Here is an 18712-nt window from a genome sequence, read left to right as displayed (position 1 = left end):
TTGCCGGCCGAAGGCTACTCCTCAGTGTACACACAAGTTTCATTTTGAGTACACTGCTTTGGTGATGTGACTTTTTCCCTTAAAATCACAAGAGATTGGAATAAGAAAATAAACTGCTAAGGAAAGTTGAAACAAAGGGCATTGTTCTGCTGGATGAGTCACAGTTCCAGGCATCGCCTCTGGAGTGGCCACACCTCTGTCCTTCCACCCCAGGCACAGCGTGAGTGGAAAAAACCTATAGCTGGGAATCAGCCTCAGAAGACAAGCCAGAGCTGCTGAGTTGTAGGGGGAGCAACCTGGGCTGCTGCGTTGTGACCAGTGACATTCCACTCTGCAAAGACCCCGGAGGGGGGGGGGCACCAATACCCAGGGGCTTCCTGTCAAGAGAGAAAGAGGAGACCACTCTAGGACAAGAGAGATGCCTTCCAGGGAACAAAGTAGGGGGAAGCATTTTGACACTATAATCCAGGACTCCTTCATGATCCTGGCTTTTATTTACTTCTGACTCCAACCACTCATTCATTCATTCATTCATTCATTTAACAGAGTTTACTGAGCTAGGTGCTGGGAAAGCAGTGAATAAAAACAGACACCACCCCTTCTCTCATACAGCCTATAGCTGGAAGCCAACAACCAGTTACACAATGTAAAGGTAACATGGGGCCCAGGATAACACTTCAAAGGAGAGTTATCTGATGTTATGCAACCATGAAAGAGGAGAATGTGACCTAGTTGGGGAGCTCAGGCCAGGCTTTCAGGACAGATCTGGAATGAGAAGGTAAAGCAGAAAAAGAAGTAGAAAAGAAGCCAGAGAAATTCCACGCAGAGGGACAGCAAGGGGAAAATCCTCTCCTTCAACATCGTAGCTCTCACGTCTCATTTCTAGTCTCTTGCCTTCTCCCCAGCAGTCCTTCGCCTCTAGGCTTTTGGCATTTAGCCTCCTCCCCACCCTCATCCACTCTATCTTGCTTAATCCTTTTGTCTCAGCTTCCATGTCACTGCCTTTAGATAATCTTCCCTGTATCCCCTCTGGAGTCCGGTGTAATGCTGCCCGGCAGACAGCAGTTGTCCTCCATGCTTCTGCTTATATAACTCACCATCTCCCCTTCTCCATGTGGGAGCTCCTTGGAGACAAGAACTAACCCTTGTTCACTGTTATGTCAGGTGCCCACCACAGTGCATCAAGTTAATAAGCAATAAATAGCAAGGGGAAGGACGAAGGTATTCTATGTGTCGATGTATGGTAGTGGTAATGATGATAGCTAATATTTATATAGTGCTTGCTATATGCCAGGTACTGCTCTGAGCACTTGAGTAAATTAACTAATGTTTTCTCAACAAAGCTATGAGGTGGATATTATTAGTTTCCCCATCTTATGGAAACTATTTAAGTCTCCATCTGTAAAATGAAGACTATAATAATACTTCAATTACAGTATATAAACAAAGTGCCTGCATGATAAGAGCTGGTCTAATATTATCTGTTATTCATTGTTTTCCAGGACAAAGATGAGGATGAAAAGCCTGGTTCAGAAGACTCCAACCTTTGTGGGAGGAAGAATGACATTGTACTGTGTCTGAGGATGGTCCATAGAACAGGAAAAAGATAGTGTTGGTGAAATCCCTGTGGAGAGCAGGACATAGGCTTCCCTGCCTGCTACATGCCCTCTACTCCCCAGCAACCTTCAGACCACAGTAGGAAAGAGTGGGCAGGGGGCTGAAAGTCTCAAGATTTGCTTTCTGTGGACCTCTAACCCCAGAAGTCAAACCTTTTCCTGAATTTTACAACAGATGTCACTGAATGTGGAGTTGTGATACACAAAGTTAGGAGAGAAAGATTCCTAGCATGATTTGGTAACTGAGAACATGATATAGTGAAAAACAAAGGAATTTGGGGTCAGTGGGTCTCATTCCAGTATGATGCTTATACTCCCAACTTTGCACAAGTCACTTAGATTATCTCAGCCTTTGTTCTGTCACCCACAGAAAAAAACATGATTAACCCTTTCACCCAATCAACGTTAGTCCCTTCCCCCATTGGGTATTTTAATAATTAATTTGTGAACTGGAAAGCATTTTGTCATTATCAGGTATTATTAATCTGTCATAAAATATTTGTGAAGGCTGCTATATGTGTACTAGGTGCTGTGATAGGGGCCAGCAAAATGGAAGATTGGCTGAGTCAGGGCCTTACCCTCAAGAAAGCTGCTGAAAGAGAAATTTGTTCTTCCTCCTGGTCCAGAAACAAAGGGCAGTAAGGCCAGAGGGAAGGCCCTGGAGCCTGCACGGCAGCCTAGCTCCTGGCACTTGGCCCTCCCTGGGGGATATCTGATACCTGACCCCCGGCCATCAGCTGAGAGCTGGCCCAGACTACCCCATCCAAGGGCTCTAGGGACAGGGCTGCAGAATGGATTTCCAAATCTTCCAAACAAGCAGGCAAGGGGAATCTTACGACAAACAAAAAATGATTTTCAAGCAGTAGGAGGTAGTTGCACCAATGGATAGAGGAGGTTGTCAAAAAACGAGGAGAGGAAAATCACAGATTTCTGTGTTTCTACAGCAAGTGGGTGGAAGATTCTAGATACACCGATTTCTAACCCAGCCAGCCAGAACTCTCACTCTTAAGCTTCTTTTTTCCCATCTTCCTTCCGAGAGGATAGAAAGTGAGTAAGGTGCCGAAGTTTTCCTGCCCAACCATGATTCAGAAGGAAGCTTGGCCACAGAACAGGCAAGTGTGGCATGGCCCAGAGGAAAAGGACTTGTAGAAACAAGTCCCAGATTGAGCCACCCCAGATTTTTCAAAGAAGGCACCTCCTTCATCGTATATTTTAAGACCTTCCAAGTTCAGGAAGAAGCCATCCACACCAGCACTGACAACCTGGCGTAATGTGCCCAGCAGGCCCAGTGTGAGTGAACCAGAGGCTTCTCTGCAACATGACCCCCATGGACAATGCAGGCCCTGTTTGCGGCCTGAAGTTTGTGACTCTCCTGATTGCTCTAAGTCCACAAGTCCTACTCCTGGGAGCTGGAGTGCAGCTTCAGAACAATGGGTATGACGGATTACTCGTTGCAATTAATCCTCAGGTACTAGAGAATCAGAACCTCATCTCAAACATTAAGGTGAGTGGCAATTAGGAAACTGATAGCCTTATTCCATTAAATCAGACCTGTAGCCTTCTTTCAAAAGCACATAACCTCGCCTGGTTTGTGTTTGAGCCGTAGAATGAGCAACATTTCCTAAAGATAGCGCCAAAGTTTACAGTGATGGTTAAGCCAGTTTACTCATCTACTTCTGTGTAGTCTCAGCTCACAGAGTGTTGGTGATCAAACTGTCAATTTTATTGTTGTTGTTATTACTAATTTTAGCTTTTTTGTTTTCTTACATGATGGGGGGGGTAGTGGCTTAGAAAAATAGCAACCATGGTGGCAGCAAAGACTGGATGTTTGAGAGATGAATAAGCATAAAAGTGCTTGTTAAAATCATGTTCTTGGATTCCACCCTGAGGGGGCGGATGCTCAGGCAGAAAGGGTGAGAGTCTGCAAAAAATGTAAAATTATTTCTTTTCCCTTGAATGCAGTATAAAGTAATTAACTATTTTCACTTTACCATACCAAGGGGCAGGGTCAGAGCTCTAATACTGAAGAGCGTCCTTTTGGTAATTCTGTAGTGAGATGAGTGTCATCATAAGGTGCGGCCTTCAACATGCCCAGAGGGATGACGGGAATAGGATTTGTTCAGTAAGAGCTTAAAAGGCCTTCACAAAATTGAGAAAGTTATGAAGGCAAGTACAGACACATAATCAATGTCCTAAAATCTCTTCCATAGGATCGTTTCAAGTTTGTCTCTAAAACCTTGTTCCTACGTTCTCCCACAGTCTGTCTAATACTTTCTCTAAGAGAAATGGGCTTCTTCAAAACATTTGAAATATTTTTTATTACTCCTCAAGTAAAACCAGACAATGAAACCATACAGGATTTACAAGTGCTAAAATAAAATTTTCCTTTTGTTTGTTTCTAGGAAATGATAACTGAAGCTTCTTTCTATCTATTTAACGCCACCAAGAAAAGAGTGTTTTTCAGAAATATCAAAATTTTAATACCTGCCACATGGAAAGCTAATAATTACACCAAAGTAAAGCAAGAATCATATGAAAAGGTAAGGATTCTGAATGTCATTAAGTGATCTTACGGGGAAATAACCACCAAAATATACAATATTCAAACTCTAAAAGTGAAAACTTAAGCAAAACCAAACCATTAGTATTAATATACAAATAACATTATTGGACAGAATTGTATTAACAAAATACACAGAAATAAAATAAATGAGTGCAAATTATGGAGTAAAAAATAAGCCAAATGCTATTGCCTACATAGTGTCTCAGTAGATTTCTTTATTTTACAACTTAAGGGATCCTTTCTGTAATTTTTGGTCAAGGACCAAGAACTAGTTACATCCTATGGAGGATGAGCTGTGGAGGGAATGATTCCAATTATCATGATCTCCATTTAGCATCCTGTCAGGGACAGTTAATGCGCATGTCCAGGCAGAAATGTGAGCGGCTCACACATAAAAAAACTAAGACCATCTTCTCATGCCATTTTTAAAATCAGCAAACTTTTGCATTAGCCCAAGTCTAGAATGATGGTTTTGAAGAATAAGGAAAAAAGAAAGAAGGCAGGAAGGGTGTGGGTAGGCAGGGGAGTGGCTATATTTTCTTTTCCAAGCAAAGATGAACTTGACTTTTAAAAACTGTTGGAAGCTGCAAATCATTAGACCCCCCTGGTAGGCACACCAGTAAGTAAATGTTAAGTAAGTTTGACAAATGACTATCTGAAGTCACTGTGAACAAAAGCCCATTGCAGCTACCAGAAGGACCAGGAGTAGAGGCCTTGAGAACTCAGGGCTTCAGCAATGGCACGGATTTGAGACGGTAACTATAGCTCTGCCAGAGTGACACAGACATGTGGTGCAGCTTCCTCTTTTCCTCATTTCTGTCATTCAGTGTGAAAGTTCTTATGTTTTTTAAATTCTTATCTTTCCTTGAAATTACTGTCTCAGAAACCGAATGGTAGAGCAATCTTGATAGGTACTCCAAGAGGCTCCTAAAAGCTTTCAACTGACGACCAAATGAAAGCATTTGACAGTGCTTCGGCATGGAGATGGGTGGGGAACCAGAGCACACTGGGAAGAAAGCCAGTGTTGAAGCTTTAACCAAGGATCAGGCACTCTACATATATTATTAATTCTTGCCTAGCCTGAAATTAGTTGCTATTATCACAATTTAGGAAACTGAGACTCACGTAAAGTATGGACTTTTTCCAAGTCAAACAGCTAGTAAATTACTGAGACACAATTTGAATATCTATTTGACCAAGTTGTTTCTAGCTCTTTGTAGAGACTTCTCATTCATCAATTTGGCCTTCAGTGGAACTAAGACACACCAGAGACAGCCCACACCAAAACCAGGTTGCCAGAGAAAGTATTCTTGATCTAATGGAGAAAAATAAGTAAAACAAGTGAGAACTAAATAGAAAGACTAAAGGGACTGATAGTCATGGAATGCTGTTCACTTACATGTATCTGCTGGATACCAATTCCTTTAAGCCCATAAGGGCAATTAAGCAAACATGTAGTGAGTCTTCATTATGTACAGAGGCCATGCTAGGCACTGCAGAGGATCCAAGGACAGGAGAGGTGGTTCTTGTCCTTGTGAATCTGTCATGTAGTGGAAGTAGGAATCAGGGAGGGTTTAGGAAAAGTAGACAAGAACTGAATTTCTGTGGTCTTTAAGGTATAATATAACCCCAAATCACCTCTGATTATTCCATCAAAAGCAGAGTACTTTTCTCTTTGTTAGAGGACAAATTTTGAGGCATTAGGAGTAGGATGTCACCCAAATGACAACTACCCAAGGGCAAAATCTCTAGACTTTTTTATAGGTGCTGTCTTATAACACCCTTGGCTCAAATTCTAATCTTTCTAAAAACAAATTATTACGAAAGTTATTCACACTCATTTCAAAAATGTTAAACAACGTAGAAATATGAAAACAAAGCGGAAAATCTTACCACCTTCCCAGTTACACACACACACACGCACATATAGTACACGCAGTGATAACTATATATATTGGTTCATATTAGATCTATTGTTCCAAAATTGGCTTTTACTTTACTTTCTTACCAACATAACATTTAAGGGCAGGTCCAGGGCATGTTGTCTTTCTGAACATAAAAGAAACATATCCTATTCTCTTGCACTGATGAAATAACCCACAGAAAGTTGTTCACAAAAGGCCGAAACGTATTACAGGACAGTTCTGAATGATATAAAGTGTTCCTCACATATTTTAATTACATTTTATAGCATAGCAGTGGTTCTCAATCTGTGGGTCGCAACCCACAGGAACTGTATCAAAGGGCCACGACATTAGGAAGGTTGAGAACCACTGTTTTATAGTGTTTGATAGTATCAGACTTACAAGTGTTGGTTTTTGAGAATATTTTCATCTGAAAAATGAAACATTGAATGGAAGTAAAGGAGCCCTATTTGAAACTAGAAATTTGCTGAACTTTTAAAACAGATATTTTTGAAAGTCTCAAGTGATTTTATTGAGATTTGGCTGTGGGTGCATTACAGAATCCATCTAGAAGGCATCTCTTTCTTTTTTTAAATTCTGTTTTTGAATGGGAGTATAATTACATATGGTAAAAATGCACGGATCCTAAGTGTATCTTTAAAATGCTTTACCAAAAGCATACATCTGTGTCAGCAACCTCACAGGTGAGACAGTATTACAAGGCATTTCTTTTAATTTAGGCAAATGTTATAGTGACTGACTGGTATGGAGCACATGGAGATGACCCATATACCCTACAATACAGAGGTTGTGGGAAAGAGGGAAAATACATTCATTTCACATCCAATTTCCTACTAAGTGATAACTTAATAGCTGGCTACGGATCACGAGGTAAGTGGGACTAATAAAAATATAATCAATATATAATCAATCACTATAAACAATACTCTGTCTCTGATGCTAAACGGGATTTAGAAAACCTGAAAGCTGTCAAGAATAGGAAGAATAGGGTGCCTCATACCTGTAATCCCAGCACTCTGAGAAGCCAAGGCAGGTAGATCACCTGAGCTCAGGAGTTTGAGACCGGCCTGAGCTAGAGCAAGCCCCTGGTCTCTAAAAATAGACAGGCATTGTAGGGGGCAACTATAGTCCCACTTACCTGGGACGCTGAGATAAGAGGATCACTTGAGCCCAAGAGGTTGAGGTTGCTGGGAACTGATGCCATGTTACTCTACCAAGGGGGACAAATTGAAAATCTGTCTCAAAAAAAAAAAAAAAGAATAGGATGAATACGATGATAGCCCTCTTGTCCATGCAAAGCTGAGAGATGGGGGACGAAGGGAGCCACAGAGCTAAGCCCCAGACAAGTGGCCCAGACAAGAGTTCTATAAGACTTCAGTGAAGGAGAGATCATTTTGAGCCAAAGTGGGGTCAGAAAGGAGCTCACAGAGATGAAGCTCTTCAAGGTCAAACATGTTTTGGTAAAAGAAAGTAGAGATTAGAGGGCAGAGTCTGAGTAACACTGTTGCAGCTTATCTGAGGGTCAGGGAGCAGTTGACCTCACCCATGGTGTGGAGGGACAGTGGATGAGGGGAGAAAATGCTCCAACACACAAGGGGCCAGGTGATGGACAGTCTGAAATGCCCGGATTATCAGGCACCACTGAAGGGTGATGACCACAGGAGAGGCACCACTGCAGCAGTCTGGCTGGGTGGATAATCTGGCTTGCTCAGAGCAGTGAGCGTGAAACTGGATATTAGGAGAATTACTGGAAGACGTCCAGGTAGGAGGCCACAGGACTTGAAAAGCAGTGGAGACAGGGAGAAGGAAAGATAGTGGAATAAGGGCACGAGGACTTCCTGAAGGCCAGATGCTCTGCTGTTTGCTTTTCCAGTGTTATCTTATTTAATTCAACTCTAAGTGCTGACAAATATCCCAGAGAGAGACAGCACTGCTACAAGGTGAAAGGCAAGTGTTTGTCCATGAGTGTTCCGTAAGGAACAAGGAACGCACCGAGTTTCTGTCAGAGACAGAAGGCACCAGCGTAAAGGAGGAATCCATGATTCTGGGTTCAGGCCAGTTGATGGTGAGCGGCAGCAGACTCCCTCCGGGAGAGGTTCAGCCTGTGGGTGGCCACTGGGAGAGAAGTCAGGGTCGTGTAGGTCTTTAGTGGGTGTGATCTGAGGGAGAAACTAGTGGGGACGCATCAGGTGATCAAGGGCTAACGGTCCCAATCGTAACTTTTTGCTTTTGAGTTAAGTTACAGTCATGCCTTTCAAATGATATTTTAATCCTTTTTTACCCTATTTAAATCTAAATAGGTTTTGTTATCATCTGTCTAGTTAGGAGGAAGTGGAGAACACACCCCGTAAAATACTTTACAAAACACTTTGTAAATTTCATAAAAACATTCTTTTTTTCTTCTATGGTAACCATGAGGTGCTGATAATCTCTGCATAAACATATGACTTCAACAGCACTTCGAAATTTCATGATTGGGCATAAACGTTCCCTCAATACTTTCAGCTTAAACTGTTACCCTCCCTCCTCGGTCTCAAGATTCAAAATTGCACAGTATGCCAGAGTCTAAGTCAACTCAGCAAATACTTTCTGGGTTCCCAGATCTTAAAAGAATTCAGAAAAGAAAACTAGGTGCCTTAAGAGGGGAGTTCATTTGGAAAACTTCTGTGGGGGAGAAGTTGAGTTTTGATCTGAACTTGGAAGGAAATGTAAGACATGTTATATAATATTAGGAAGGTCGAGATAAAGGGATGAAGGACTTCATGCTAAGGATGAGGGTTTCCAGAAACGAAGAGCTGGAAATAAACATCATCAACAAAGAAGAAAGGATACAGTCAAAGGGAAAGGACTACCCAGGCTGGAAAGAGGTTTCTACGATCTCCTTTTTTGTTTTTTGCACCTTCCTCCCTCTTGGGCCCCTAGCTAGAAACAAACATTGCTCTAGATAGAAAAACCTGAGAGGAAAAAAAAAGCATGCTTGGATAGCATAGACTGAGGATTAGGAAAGCTTTATTTGCTTGCCTGGATCTGCTTCTTTCTCGTTTGCCAAACCCTGAACTTATAGACTTCTATGAAACTGCATAGAAACCTGTTAGGCAGCTCCACCGGGAAAATGAGAGGATGTGGGAACGCTCACTGGCTTCAGATACGTGCAGAGGTAAACCACCAGTTGGCATTACAGGACCAAACCTAGTTTTGTAACTGCCTTTTTTTATGATGGTCAGGGGCGGAGTAGGAGGAGATGGGAATGGGGTGGAGGAGAGGGAATTGGACTTCAACTCTTTGGAATGAGTATGTACATGTATTGTTAAGTAAAGTAACATCTACACTGATTAGCAGGGCCCATTACCAACATTTTAGGAGCTCAAAAGCGAAAGCTCTTTCTTTCACAGGCAGAGTGTTTGTCCACGAATGGGCCCATCTCCGTTGGGGTGTGTTTGATGAATATAACAGTGACAGACCTTTCTACATAGATGGTCAAAATCAAATCAAAGTAACAAGGTCAGTACTTTTTCTCCTGTTTAAAGTTCATTGGTTATTTGACACTAAATTTCTCTAATTTAAGCGATTAAGTTATTGCTCAATTTCATTAAGCAATGTCTTAATTTAATTACAGCTTGAGACTTAATTGACAAGAGATTCTTTGTTTTTTTCATTTCTTAAAATGTATTGCTTTTTTAAAATAATCGACAAATATTTATATGGTTCAAATATCAAAACCATAGACTAAGTCATCATTTTAGGTGTCTCCCTCCTACCACCATTTTTATTTTGTTCCCTCCCCTCTCATCTCCTTTGGGTAACTATTTTGATTAGTTTATTATTTACTTTTTCAGTATTACTTAAGGAAAATTAAATATAATTCCATAGGAATATATGCCTTCGCACTGTTTTTTAATAATTACATGGTTTTCCATCGTGTAGATGTACCCTAACTTATTCACCAGTCCCCTCTCATTGCTCCATGACTTGTTCCCTATCTTCTATTATCACATGGGTTGCTCCCTATCCTTTGTCCTAACCAATAATACACTACATGTATGTCATTTCTCATGGGTGTAGGTAAACTTACACATCCATTGAATTCTCCTAAGAATTACTAGGTCAAAGTTTACCTTCAACTATAATTTTGGTAGATATTAACTAACTCCTAAGCGGAGCTCTCCTTTTCACTCCCATTGACAACATTTGAGATTGTTACTTCAGGAAGGAATCTTTTATTTTTTTCTTATGACATGGTCTTGCTCTGTCACCCTGACCACAGTGCATGATGTCACCATAGCTTCCTGCAACCTCAGGCCTCGCATCTCAGCTTCTTAAGTAGTGAGGACCACAGGCCACAGGCATATGCCACCACACCCAGCTAACTTTTCTATTTCTGGTAGAGACAGGGTCTCACTATGTTCCTCAGCCTGGTCACCAACTCTTGACCTCGAGTATTGCTTTACCTCTGGCATGTCAAAGTGCGAGGGTTATAGGTGTGAACCTTCTTTCTCTGATGTCCAGTGGAAATGAATGCAAAGAAAAACAGACCCAAGAAAGACTTGAGTCATCTTCCCTTGGGAATCCCTAAGTCCTTCTGGATTTCCTGGTATCTTTTGCTTTGACTTTGTTTAGTTGATAAAGCCCTTGGCAACACAGAACCCCTTCATCAATACCAAATCTTTAAAATAAAGGGGAATGCATTTACAAATCGATGAACTTTCTTAATAGAGCAGTTTTTAAAATGTTTAATGTGTATCTAGCAAGCCACGGTCCTTGAAACAAATTATTACATAAGCTAGTCAAGGAGAATGACAAGTATTTCTGAAGTAAACCTAATTCTCATTCTCCCTTTCCATTTTTAGGTGTTCATCTGACATCACAGGCATTTTTGTGTGTGAAAAGGGTCCTTGCCCCCAAGAAAACTGTATTATTAGTAAGCTTTTCAAAGAGGGATGCATGTTTCTCTATAATAGCACCCAAAATGCAACGGCATCAATAATGTTCATGCAAAGTTTATCTTCTGTAAGTACGGCCTTGGGATGACCAACTCCTGCAAGATTCCTTCTCTTTCCCAGATAGACTGATAGAAGTATTGAAACTACAAAACAGTTAGGATTTACTATACTTTGGAGCTTGGGAGACTTTAGTTTGCATCTAGTTTTTATTTTAAAGATTAAAAAACTAAGGCCCCCAAGATGATCACCAAAAATAGATTCCATTAGAAAACTGCCAAATTGCTTTCCAGGAGTTTAACAAGAGGACTCTGGAGACCACAACCATTGCTCATAGGGTGGTGTTCCTGTACTCTTTCATAGGAAAATGTATTGGGTTAATATAACAAATGATTGTATTTCTCTCATTTAAGGTAGAAAACAACTTTATATTTTAAATTTCATATGTTAATTTTCTTTCCCTTTTTGACATAGTCTAGAACTTAAAGGTGAGGTGTCCCCAGGGGAAGTCAATGAACCCTCAGCTTTACATCTTAGAAACCCGACCTTGACAGTGTTCCATGCTGACAGGAGACTAGTGTACCAACCCAAAACACTATTTTTAAATTATTATTTTAGGCCAGGCACAGTGGCTCACACCTGTAATCCTAGCACTCTGGGAGGCCAAAGTGGAAGGATCGCTTGAGCTCAGGAGTTTAAGACCAGCCTGAGCAAGAGAGATTCCATCTTTACTAAAAAAAATAAGAAAAATTAGCTGGGCAGGGTGGAGGGTACCTGTAGTCCCATGTACTCAGAAGGGTGAGGCAAGAGGATTGCTTGGGCCCAGGAGTTTCAGGTTGCTGTGAGCTAGGTTGTCACCATGGCACTCTACCCAGGGTAACAGAGTGAGACTCTGTCTAAAATAATAATGATAATAGTAATGATAATAAACATTTAAAAAGCAAATTCTGTCATAGGGATCTCCTACTTGCAGCTTCTGGCCAGTTCATCTCTCTCTGAATAAAGCAACATTAAACAGCCAAAGTCTCACCAGAAGCTGCTCTAAGAGTATGGAGTCAGAAATGAGGGAGTTAGGTGATTCAGCGTCTTAGTCGCATCAGTACTGATGACCTAATGTATCTATCCAAGTTCACAAAAACCAGAAAGTCCTATCTGTATGTTAACTCTCTACAAAGCTAGGAGCACTATGGGCTCATGGTTCTGTTGAATTTTCTCTTTTTAACTTACAGTTTTAATATCTGAAGGCAACCTAATCCCATGTATCTGATCCACAGGGTTTGTGACTAGGTACTATCTTTGTGATCCTTTGACAGACCTATTCATAAATATATCTAGTCTGAGAAGTAACATAATTCTCTAACTATGGTATTTAAATGTAAGAAAAAGAGTTAACCAAAACATAACAAAATTAGATTCGCTCCTATTTCCCCACCTACTAAGAAACTTATGTCGTTAAGCAGTTATTAACTTTTCAAAGCCTCACCTTCCTTATCCATGAAATTAGAGATGAGAGAAAGTCTATATAGTATCTTCAAGCTATAAGGTATCTTTTTTTTTTTTATAAGGTATCTTTGAGCTCTAAGCTCCCATAGCTGTGTTAGCAGAAGTATCAACTCTTCCTGCTAACAGGAATAGCTGGTGAAGTGTTAAATTCCAACACAAGCCATACCCTTAAGTGGGGTGCTGACATAGAGTCATATATATCTAACAATATAGATATTTTTAAAAATATCTATATATCAGGCGGTGCCTGTGGCTCAGTGAGTAGGGCGCTGGCCCCATATGCTGAGGGTGATGGGTTACAACCCAGCTCCAGCCTAATTGCAACAACAACAACAACAACAAAAAAAGTAGCTGGGCATTGTAGTGGGCGCCTGTAATCCCAGCTACTTGGGAGGCTGAGGCAAGAGAATCACCTAAGCCCAAGGAGTTGGAGGTTGCTGTGAGCTGTGACTTCACAGCACTCCACTGAGGGTTAATAAGTGAAACTCTGTCTCAAAAAAAAAGAAAATCTATATATCCAAATTAAAGAAGAGAGATCAGGAAGTAGATTTAAATTGTTTTCTTTCTTATCTTATTTTTACAGAGATCAATATTTGAGCTAGATTAATACATGTTGCCTGATGAACAAATACAGGGTGTAGTTGTGATTAAAGCTAATTCCAAGGAATAAGCCAATGCGATAACATGTCTTAGGGTGTTTTCTTAGCACAATATTACATTGAGGAAGGAGGAAAATTGTTTTGTTTTTTTAAGACTAAGATACACACACACACACATACATGGTCTGCTCTCTGTTATCTAAGTGCAAGTAAATTTTAATAGTAATCCCTTTCAGTACCATAAGTGTGCTGGTGTTTCAAGCAAATATACCAAGGCCTACTTGTAAATTTGATGTCTTGAAGGAAATAAGTACATTACTGTAGCATTCTGAATTCCTTTCTTTCAACTCACCCTTTTTTTTCTGTAGTTGCTTGACAATGAAAAGTGTGTCTGCTATGGAAGGAGAGCTTTCATTCTCTGATAGACTATTCTTTTTCCAGGTGGTTGATTTCTGTAATGCAAGTACTCACAACCAAGAAGCTCCAAACCTACAGAACCAAATGTGTAGCCTCAGAAGTGCATGGGACGTAATCACAGAGTCTGCCGACTTCAGTTATGCCTTTCCCATGAATGGGACGGAACTTCCACCTCCTCCCACATTCTCCCTTGTACAGGCTGGTGACAAAGTGGTCTGTTTAGTGCTGGATGTGTCCAGCAAGATGGCAGAGGTAACATTTTTGATCTAAAATGATTCTAAGTCATTTCTCTTTCTTTCCTATCAGTTTTTAATTCTTCTTATTTTCAGATGGTAAAGGGGAATGTGGGGGAGGGGGCAAAAGGCTTGCAGGAGTCAAGGACATCTTATTTTCTCAAGGATGGGGGAAACAAATGCAGAATGTGGTCCAGAAATTGAGATAATGTAGGTAAATGAAATCCACAGATAATTCCTAACGCTCATTTTTGCTACTAATTACAACTTTTTCCAACCAAGACCCTTTTCCAAAATTCTGACATGTAACAAAAAGCTCCTGTCTGACCATATTATGCTACTGGTAGACATTCCAAGGAGTGCATGAGTTTGAAGGGAACATCCATGACCATTATGTGGATATTTTCCATATCATTATGCACAAGAGACATACATCTCAGTATTCAGGTGATGTTTCAGCCTCCTGGTAACCCACTCTTGAAAACTCTAGTTCTCAGAGAGTGATTAAAGGCTAAGTCTCTGGAATCAAGCACATGTGCATTAAGTCTTGGCTCCTTCACTTCCTGTCTGTGTAATAAAGAGCAAGATGACCTCTCTGAAGCATGGTTTTCTCATTGATAAAGATAATACGATTCAGTTATTAGATTCTTAGGAAATTGGTAAACCAGTTATTAAACACAGCCATTAATAAAAAATTAAAGTATGTATATTTTCATTAAATAAAATATATTAAAATACATGTACTAACTTATCAAAACTCGTCACTTATAGTTTTTTCTATTTTCCTATTATCTATGCCAAAGGTCACCAAACTATGGCTCACTACCTGGTCTTATGAAGGAAAGAGTCTGTGCAGTGGCCAAGAGGCAAAATTAAAAGGGCTTGTTCAAGGGAAGGGAATTGATTTGAATGTCTATAACTAACACCATTGACAGTGGGTGGAGCTGAGAAGTGGCAGGTGGGATCGAGACATGGTATGGATTTGAGAGAAAATTATGGTGTTGCACTGTTCAATTCAATGTTACCAGGGCTGGTAGCAAGAGTGGTAGAAGAGGGTCTCAGGTTTCAAGCTTACCTGGTGGAAGTAGAGATCATGGTTGGGCATGTTGATGTGTGACTGTGATAGTGGCAACAGCTATCATATTCTGTATGCCTACTCAGTATCCATTTTGCAATGAGGAAATTGAAGCTAATAAGAGAAGAGATTTTTTCCATGGTCACATAATTAGTAAAGGTTGAAGGCAGGCTTCAAAGTCCTTATTTTATCCCCTTTACAAATTCATCTCCCAATACCGTGAGAGAAAAGATATTCAGGAAGAGAGGCAATGAATTCAAAGCATGTAGAGTCTGAGGTACCTGTGAGATGTTAAATTGGTGATGTGTTTTAAGAAGTGTGAAATGCAAGCCCAGATATTTAAGGAAATGTCTGGGTTGGGGATAGGGATCACAGTTGTCACAGACCAGGTGGTCACTGGAGCCCTGCTGGCTGCTGCTTTCTCTCCCTGCAGCCTTCAAAACAAGTGAAGCTAGTGCTTAAATCAGCAGCAGCCTTTGCGCAAACCTGGGCACTAATATGATAGGTGGTCCCTGGGTTACGAATGAGATAGGCTCTGTAGGCTTATTCTTAAGTTGAATTTGTGTATAAATAGTGCACCCATAAACAGATACATTTACATATTACCTGTAATAGCCTCCATCTTTAAATGTGAGTTGTATGTAAGTCAGATGTTTGTAACTCAGGAACTGACTGTCCTTTATATTGGTAGTACTTCATGGTATAACTATACTATCACATATGTACATATCTTAGGTGATCGTCATAGCAATTCTAAATTAATAAACAAGGAAGATATCATCCCCACTGAGCAGCCTAAGATGACCACAGTGACAGAAGTTAGTGCCAGGACAGATACTAGACCTCTGACTCTACTCTTTCCTACTGTGACAAGGTCTCTTTGCAATGTTTCCTTTCACCCAGACTGAATTTTAAAAGAAGTGGTCACAAACCTACTTTCAGCTGGTTTCATGAATCTTTGAATTCTGGGTTGGAGAGAAACAGTGGGGATAGGTGTTCGTAGAGTCATAAATTACAAACAGCTTTTTGGGGCAGCGTTCCAAACCACCCCACTAACCCCGAAAAGCATTGCATTTTTGAGCCTGCAATGACTGGAATAATATTCTAACATTATGGCACCGTTTACGACTCAGAAAGCCAATACCCAACAACTCTAAAGAAGTAACAGAGATGTTTGCTAATGCGTTAGTCACGCTTTGTCTACCTTCTCTTTTCCTTTGCGGGACACAGGCTGACAGCCTTCTTCGACTGCAGCAAGCAGCAGAATTTTATTTGATGCAGATTGTTGCAATTCATACCTTCGTGGGCATCGCCAGTTTTAGCAGCAAAGGGGAGATCAGAGCCCAGCTACGCCAAATTAACACCAATGATGACCGGAAGCTGCTGGTTTCACAGCTGCCCACCACTGTGTCTGCCGGAGCAGAAGCCAGTGTCTGTTTGGGGCTTAAGAAGGGATTTGAGGTATGATGGCACATCCTAAGCCTTGAATCACGTCACTTTCCTTTCCCTCATTAGTATATGAGGTTTCTTCTGTGGGCAATCCATGATATTTGGTCACACCAGCCCCAACTATGGAGAGTAGTGAAAGATTATCTTAAAGTCAGAAACCATGTCTTGTTCACCATCATATGCCCTGTGCTGAGCAAAGCACCTGATTTATAATAGTTGCTTGATAAAAGAGTAAATAAACAGACACAATGGCCAAACACTTAACGGCCAGAGGACTTAAACATTGTCTGGGCACTTACTAAACTGTCCCTATCGTAGCTGGGCATGGTGGTGGGCACCTGTAGTCCCAGCTACTTGGAAGGCAGAGGCAAAAGGATTGCTTGGGCCCCAGAGTTTGAGGTTGCTGTGAGCTATGTATGACACCACAGCTCTCTACCCAGGGTGACAGAGTGAGACTCTGTCTCAAAAATAAATAAAGTGTTCCTGTTCATTTTGGGCTTTCCCAGTTGTGGCCATTTTTACCCCTGGGTTTTCTAGTCAAAAATCAATGTGTCTGGCTTCTGCCCATAGCAATACTAAACCTCAAATATACGCAAAGGCCAGAGAGATGTTTCAGGAATCATAGAGTTCACCTGCATCAGCACAGGACGCAGCCACACATGGAGTATCTGACGTCAGCTTCTGTTGTTGCTACCTATAAGCAAGCGTTTCTCCACCTTGGCTGCCCAGGGAAACCACCTGGGGATTAAAAAAATACTGATGCCAGAGATGCTGACTTATTAATCAGGGGTATGGAGTTAGCCACTAAGAATTTTTAAAGCTCCCCATCTGGCTCCAATGCCTGGCCAAGGCTGGGAGCAAGGCTGCTGTGGGCCCTCTCTCGATGGTGAATTGCTGCATCTCAGAGAACAGGTTCTCCCACAGCAATATACCCTGAATCCTCATGGTGGAGATTCTTCTGAATGATGGGCATCTCACGGTGATTCAAACAGGAGAAGTCCCTGCCCACAAGCAACCCGGCAATAGCCTTTGGGAAACACGTGCTGTGATGAATGAAGCCAAGACAGTGGGGTAGGGCGGGGTGCGGTTGCTCACACCTGTAGTCCCATCAGTATGTGGAACCAAGGCAGGTGGATTGCCTGAACTCAGGAGTTCAAGACCAGCCTGAGCAACAGCAAGAGCCCAGCTCTAATAAAACAAAAATACCCAGTTGTTGTGGTGGGCACTGGTAGTCCCAGCTATTCAGAAGGCTGAAGCAAGAGGATCGCTTGAGCCCAAGAGTTTGAGGTTGCTGTGAGCTGTGATGCCAGGGCACTCTGATAAGGGTGACAAATGGGACTCTGCCTTTAAAAAGGGGGGGGGGGGGGGCTGGACACAGAGTCCAGGGAGCTACTGGGAGCTAATACATGTGCTTGAAGGGAATAGGGAATGAGAGTGAATTCCTCTGCTCAGTAGAGCAATGTGAATGACAACTCCTCCCAAATAACCGATAATCTACGTTCAGGTGGTCGAAAAACTGAATGGAAAAGCCTACGGCTCAGTGATGATTTTGGTGACCAGTGGGGATGACAAGCATATCAGCAACTGCTTCCTCACCGTCCTCAGCAGTGGCTCCACCGTGCACTCCATCGCCCTGGGTTCATCTGTGGCCCCAGACCTGGAGGAATTAGCACATCTTACAGGTAATACACTTTTAAAAACATATCTTCTAGAGCATTTCCTTTTAACCTGATTATACAAAGCACAACCATGAAACTCAGATTCTATGGCTTAATTGAAAAAAATAAAATGGTTTTCTTCAAATACACTAAATTTATTGCTAAAATATGTCAAGATTTTGCTGATATTCTTTTTATATTTTCCCTAGAAATTCCCAATTAAATTCAGCCAGTAAAAAGTTTTCTAATTTCTTTGTTAAACCAGCCTGAGTTATGTATAATCACACAGCTAAAAAATATATTGAAGATTAAGTGTACCAATTGGTGTGATAGAGGCATACACAGTGTTGTAAGATACGTGTCTTTTTGCGTTCTAACTGAGGCATAGAATGATTTTACCACATATTCCTTATATTCCGTGGGGAAAAGAATGGGTAGGCTAATTTGACACAGACATTTAGGTTTTGTTGAATTATTTTTTTAAATGATTTTTTGGAAATTAAAGGTAAATATATACCAATATAAATATAATAGACAGCAATTAAATTATCTAGGAATTATCTTAATGACAAGACTAGTTAATAAATACTGAGTTCTTGTGTACTAGGCAGAGTTCTTCTAGGCCCTCACAATACAGCTGTGAGTAGACAGCTGACACCCCACAGACCAAGGGCTTATCTACAGCTCCTGTTGTGCCCACCCCGGGGGTCGCCTACCCAAAGACCACTCACAATCAC

The 18712-nt window shown here is 41.2% G+C and overlaps 1 protein-coding gene across 1 annotated transcript in view; it reads left to right on the top strand.

Moving 5' to 3' along the window:
- The first annotated feature begins 2934 nt into the window (after positions 1 to 2934).
- Positions 2935 to 18712, top strand: part of LOC100953736 (calcium-activated chloride channel regulator 2) — a 35747-nt gene continuing 19969 nt past the window's right edge. The window contains exons 1-8 of the mRNA XM_023509883.1: positions 2935 to 3120; positions 4019 to 4156; positions 6824 to 6974; positions 9497 to 9605; positions 10952 to 11111; positions 13585 to 13812; positions 16099 to 16329; positions 17822 to 17999. Of these exons, the coding sequence (XP_023365651.1) occupies positions 2935 to 3120; positions 4019 to 4156; positions 6824 to 6974; positions 9497 to 9605; positions 10952 to 11111; positions 13585 to 13812; positions 16099 to 16329; positions 17822 to 17999 (1381 nt within the window). The remainder of the gene's footprint in view (positions 3121 to 4018; positions 4157 to 6823; positions 6975 to 9496; positions 9606 to 10951; positions 11112 to 13584; positions 13813 to 16098; positions 16330 to 17821; positions 18000 to 18712) is intronic.

Source organism: Otolemur garnettii, unplaced genomic scaffold (assembly GCF_000181295.1).
Source record: "Otolemur garnettii isolate 467f Iridium unplaced genomic scaffold, OtoGar3 scaffold00010, whole genome shotgun sequence".
Lineage (NCBI taxonomy): Eukaryota > Metazoa > Chordata > Mammalia > Primates > Galagidae > Otolemur > Otolemur garnettii.
This window is presented reverse-complemented; position numbering and strand designations above follow the sequence as displayed.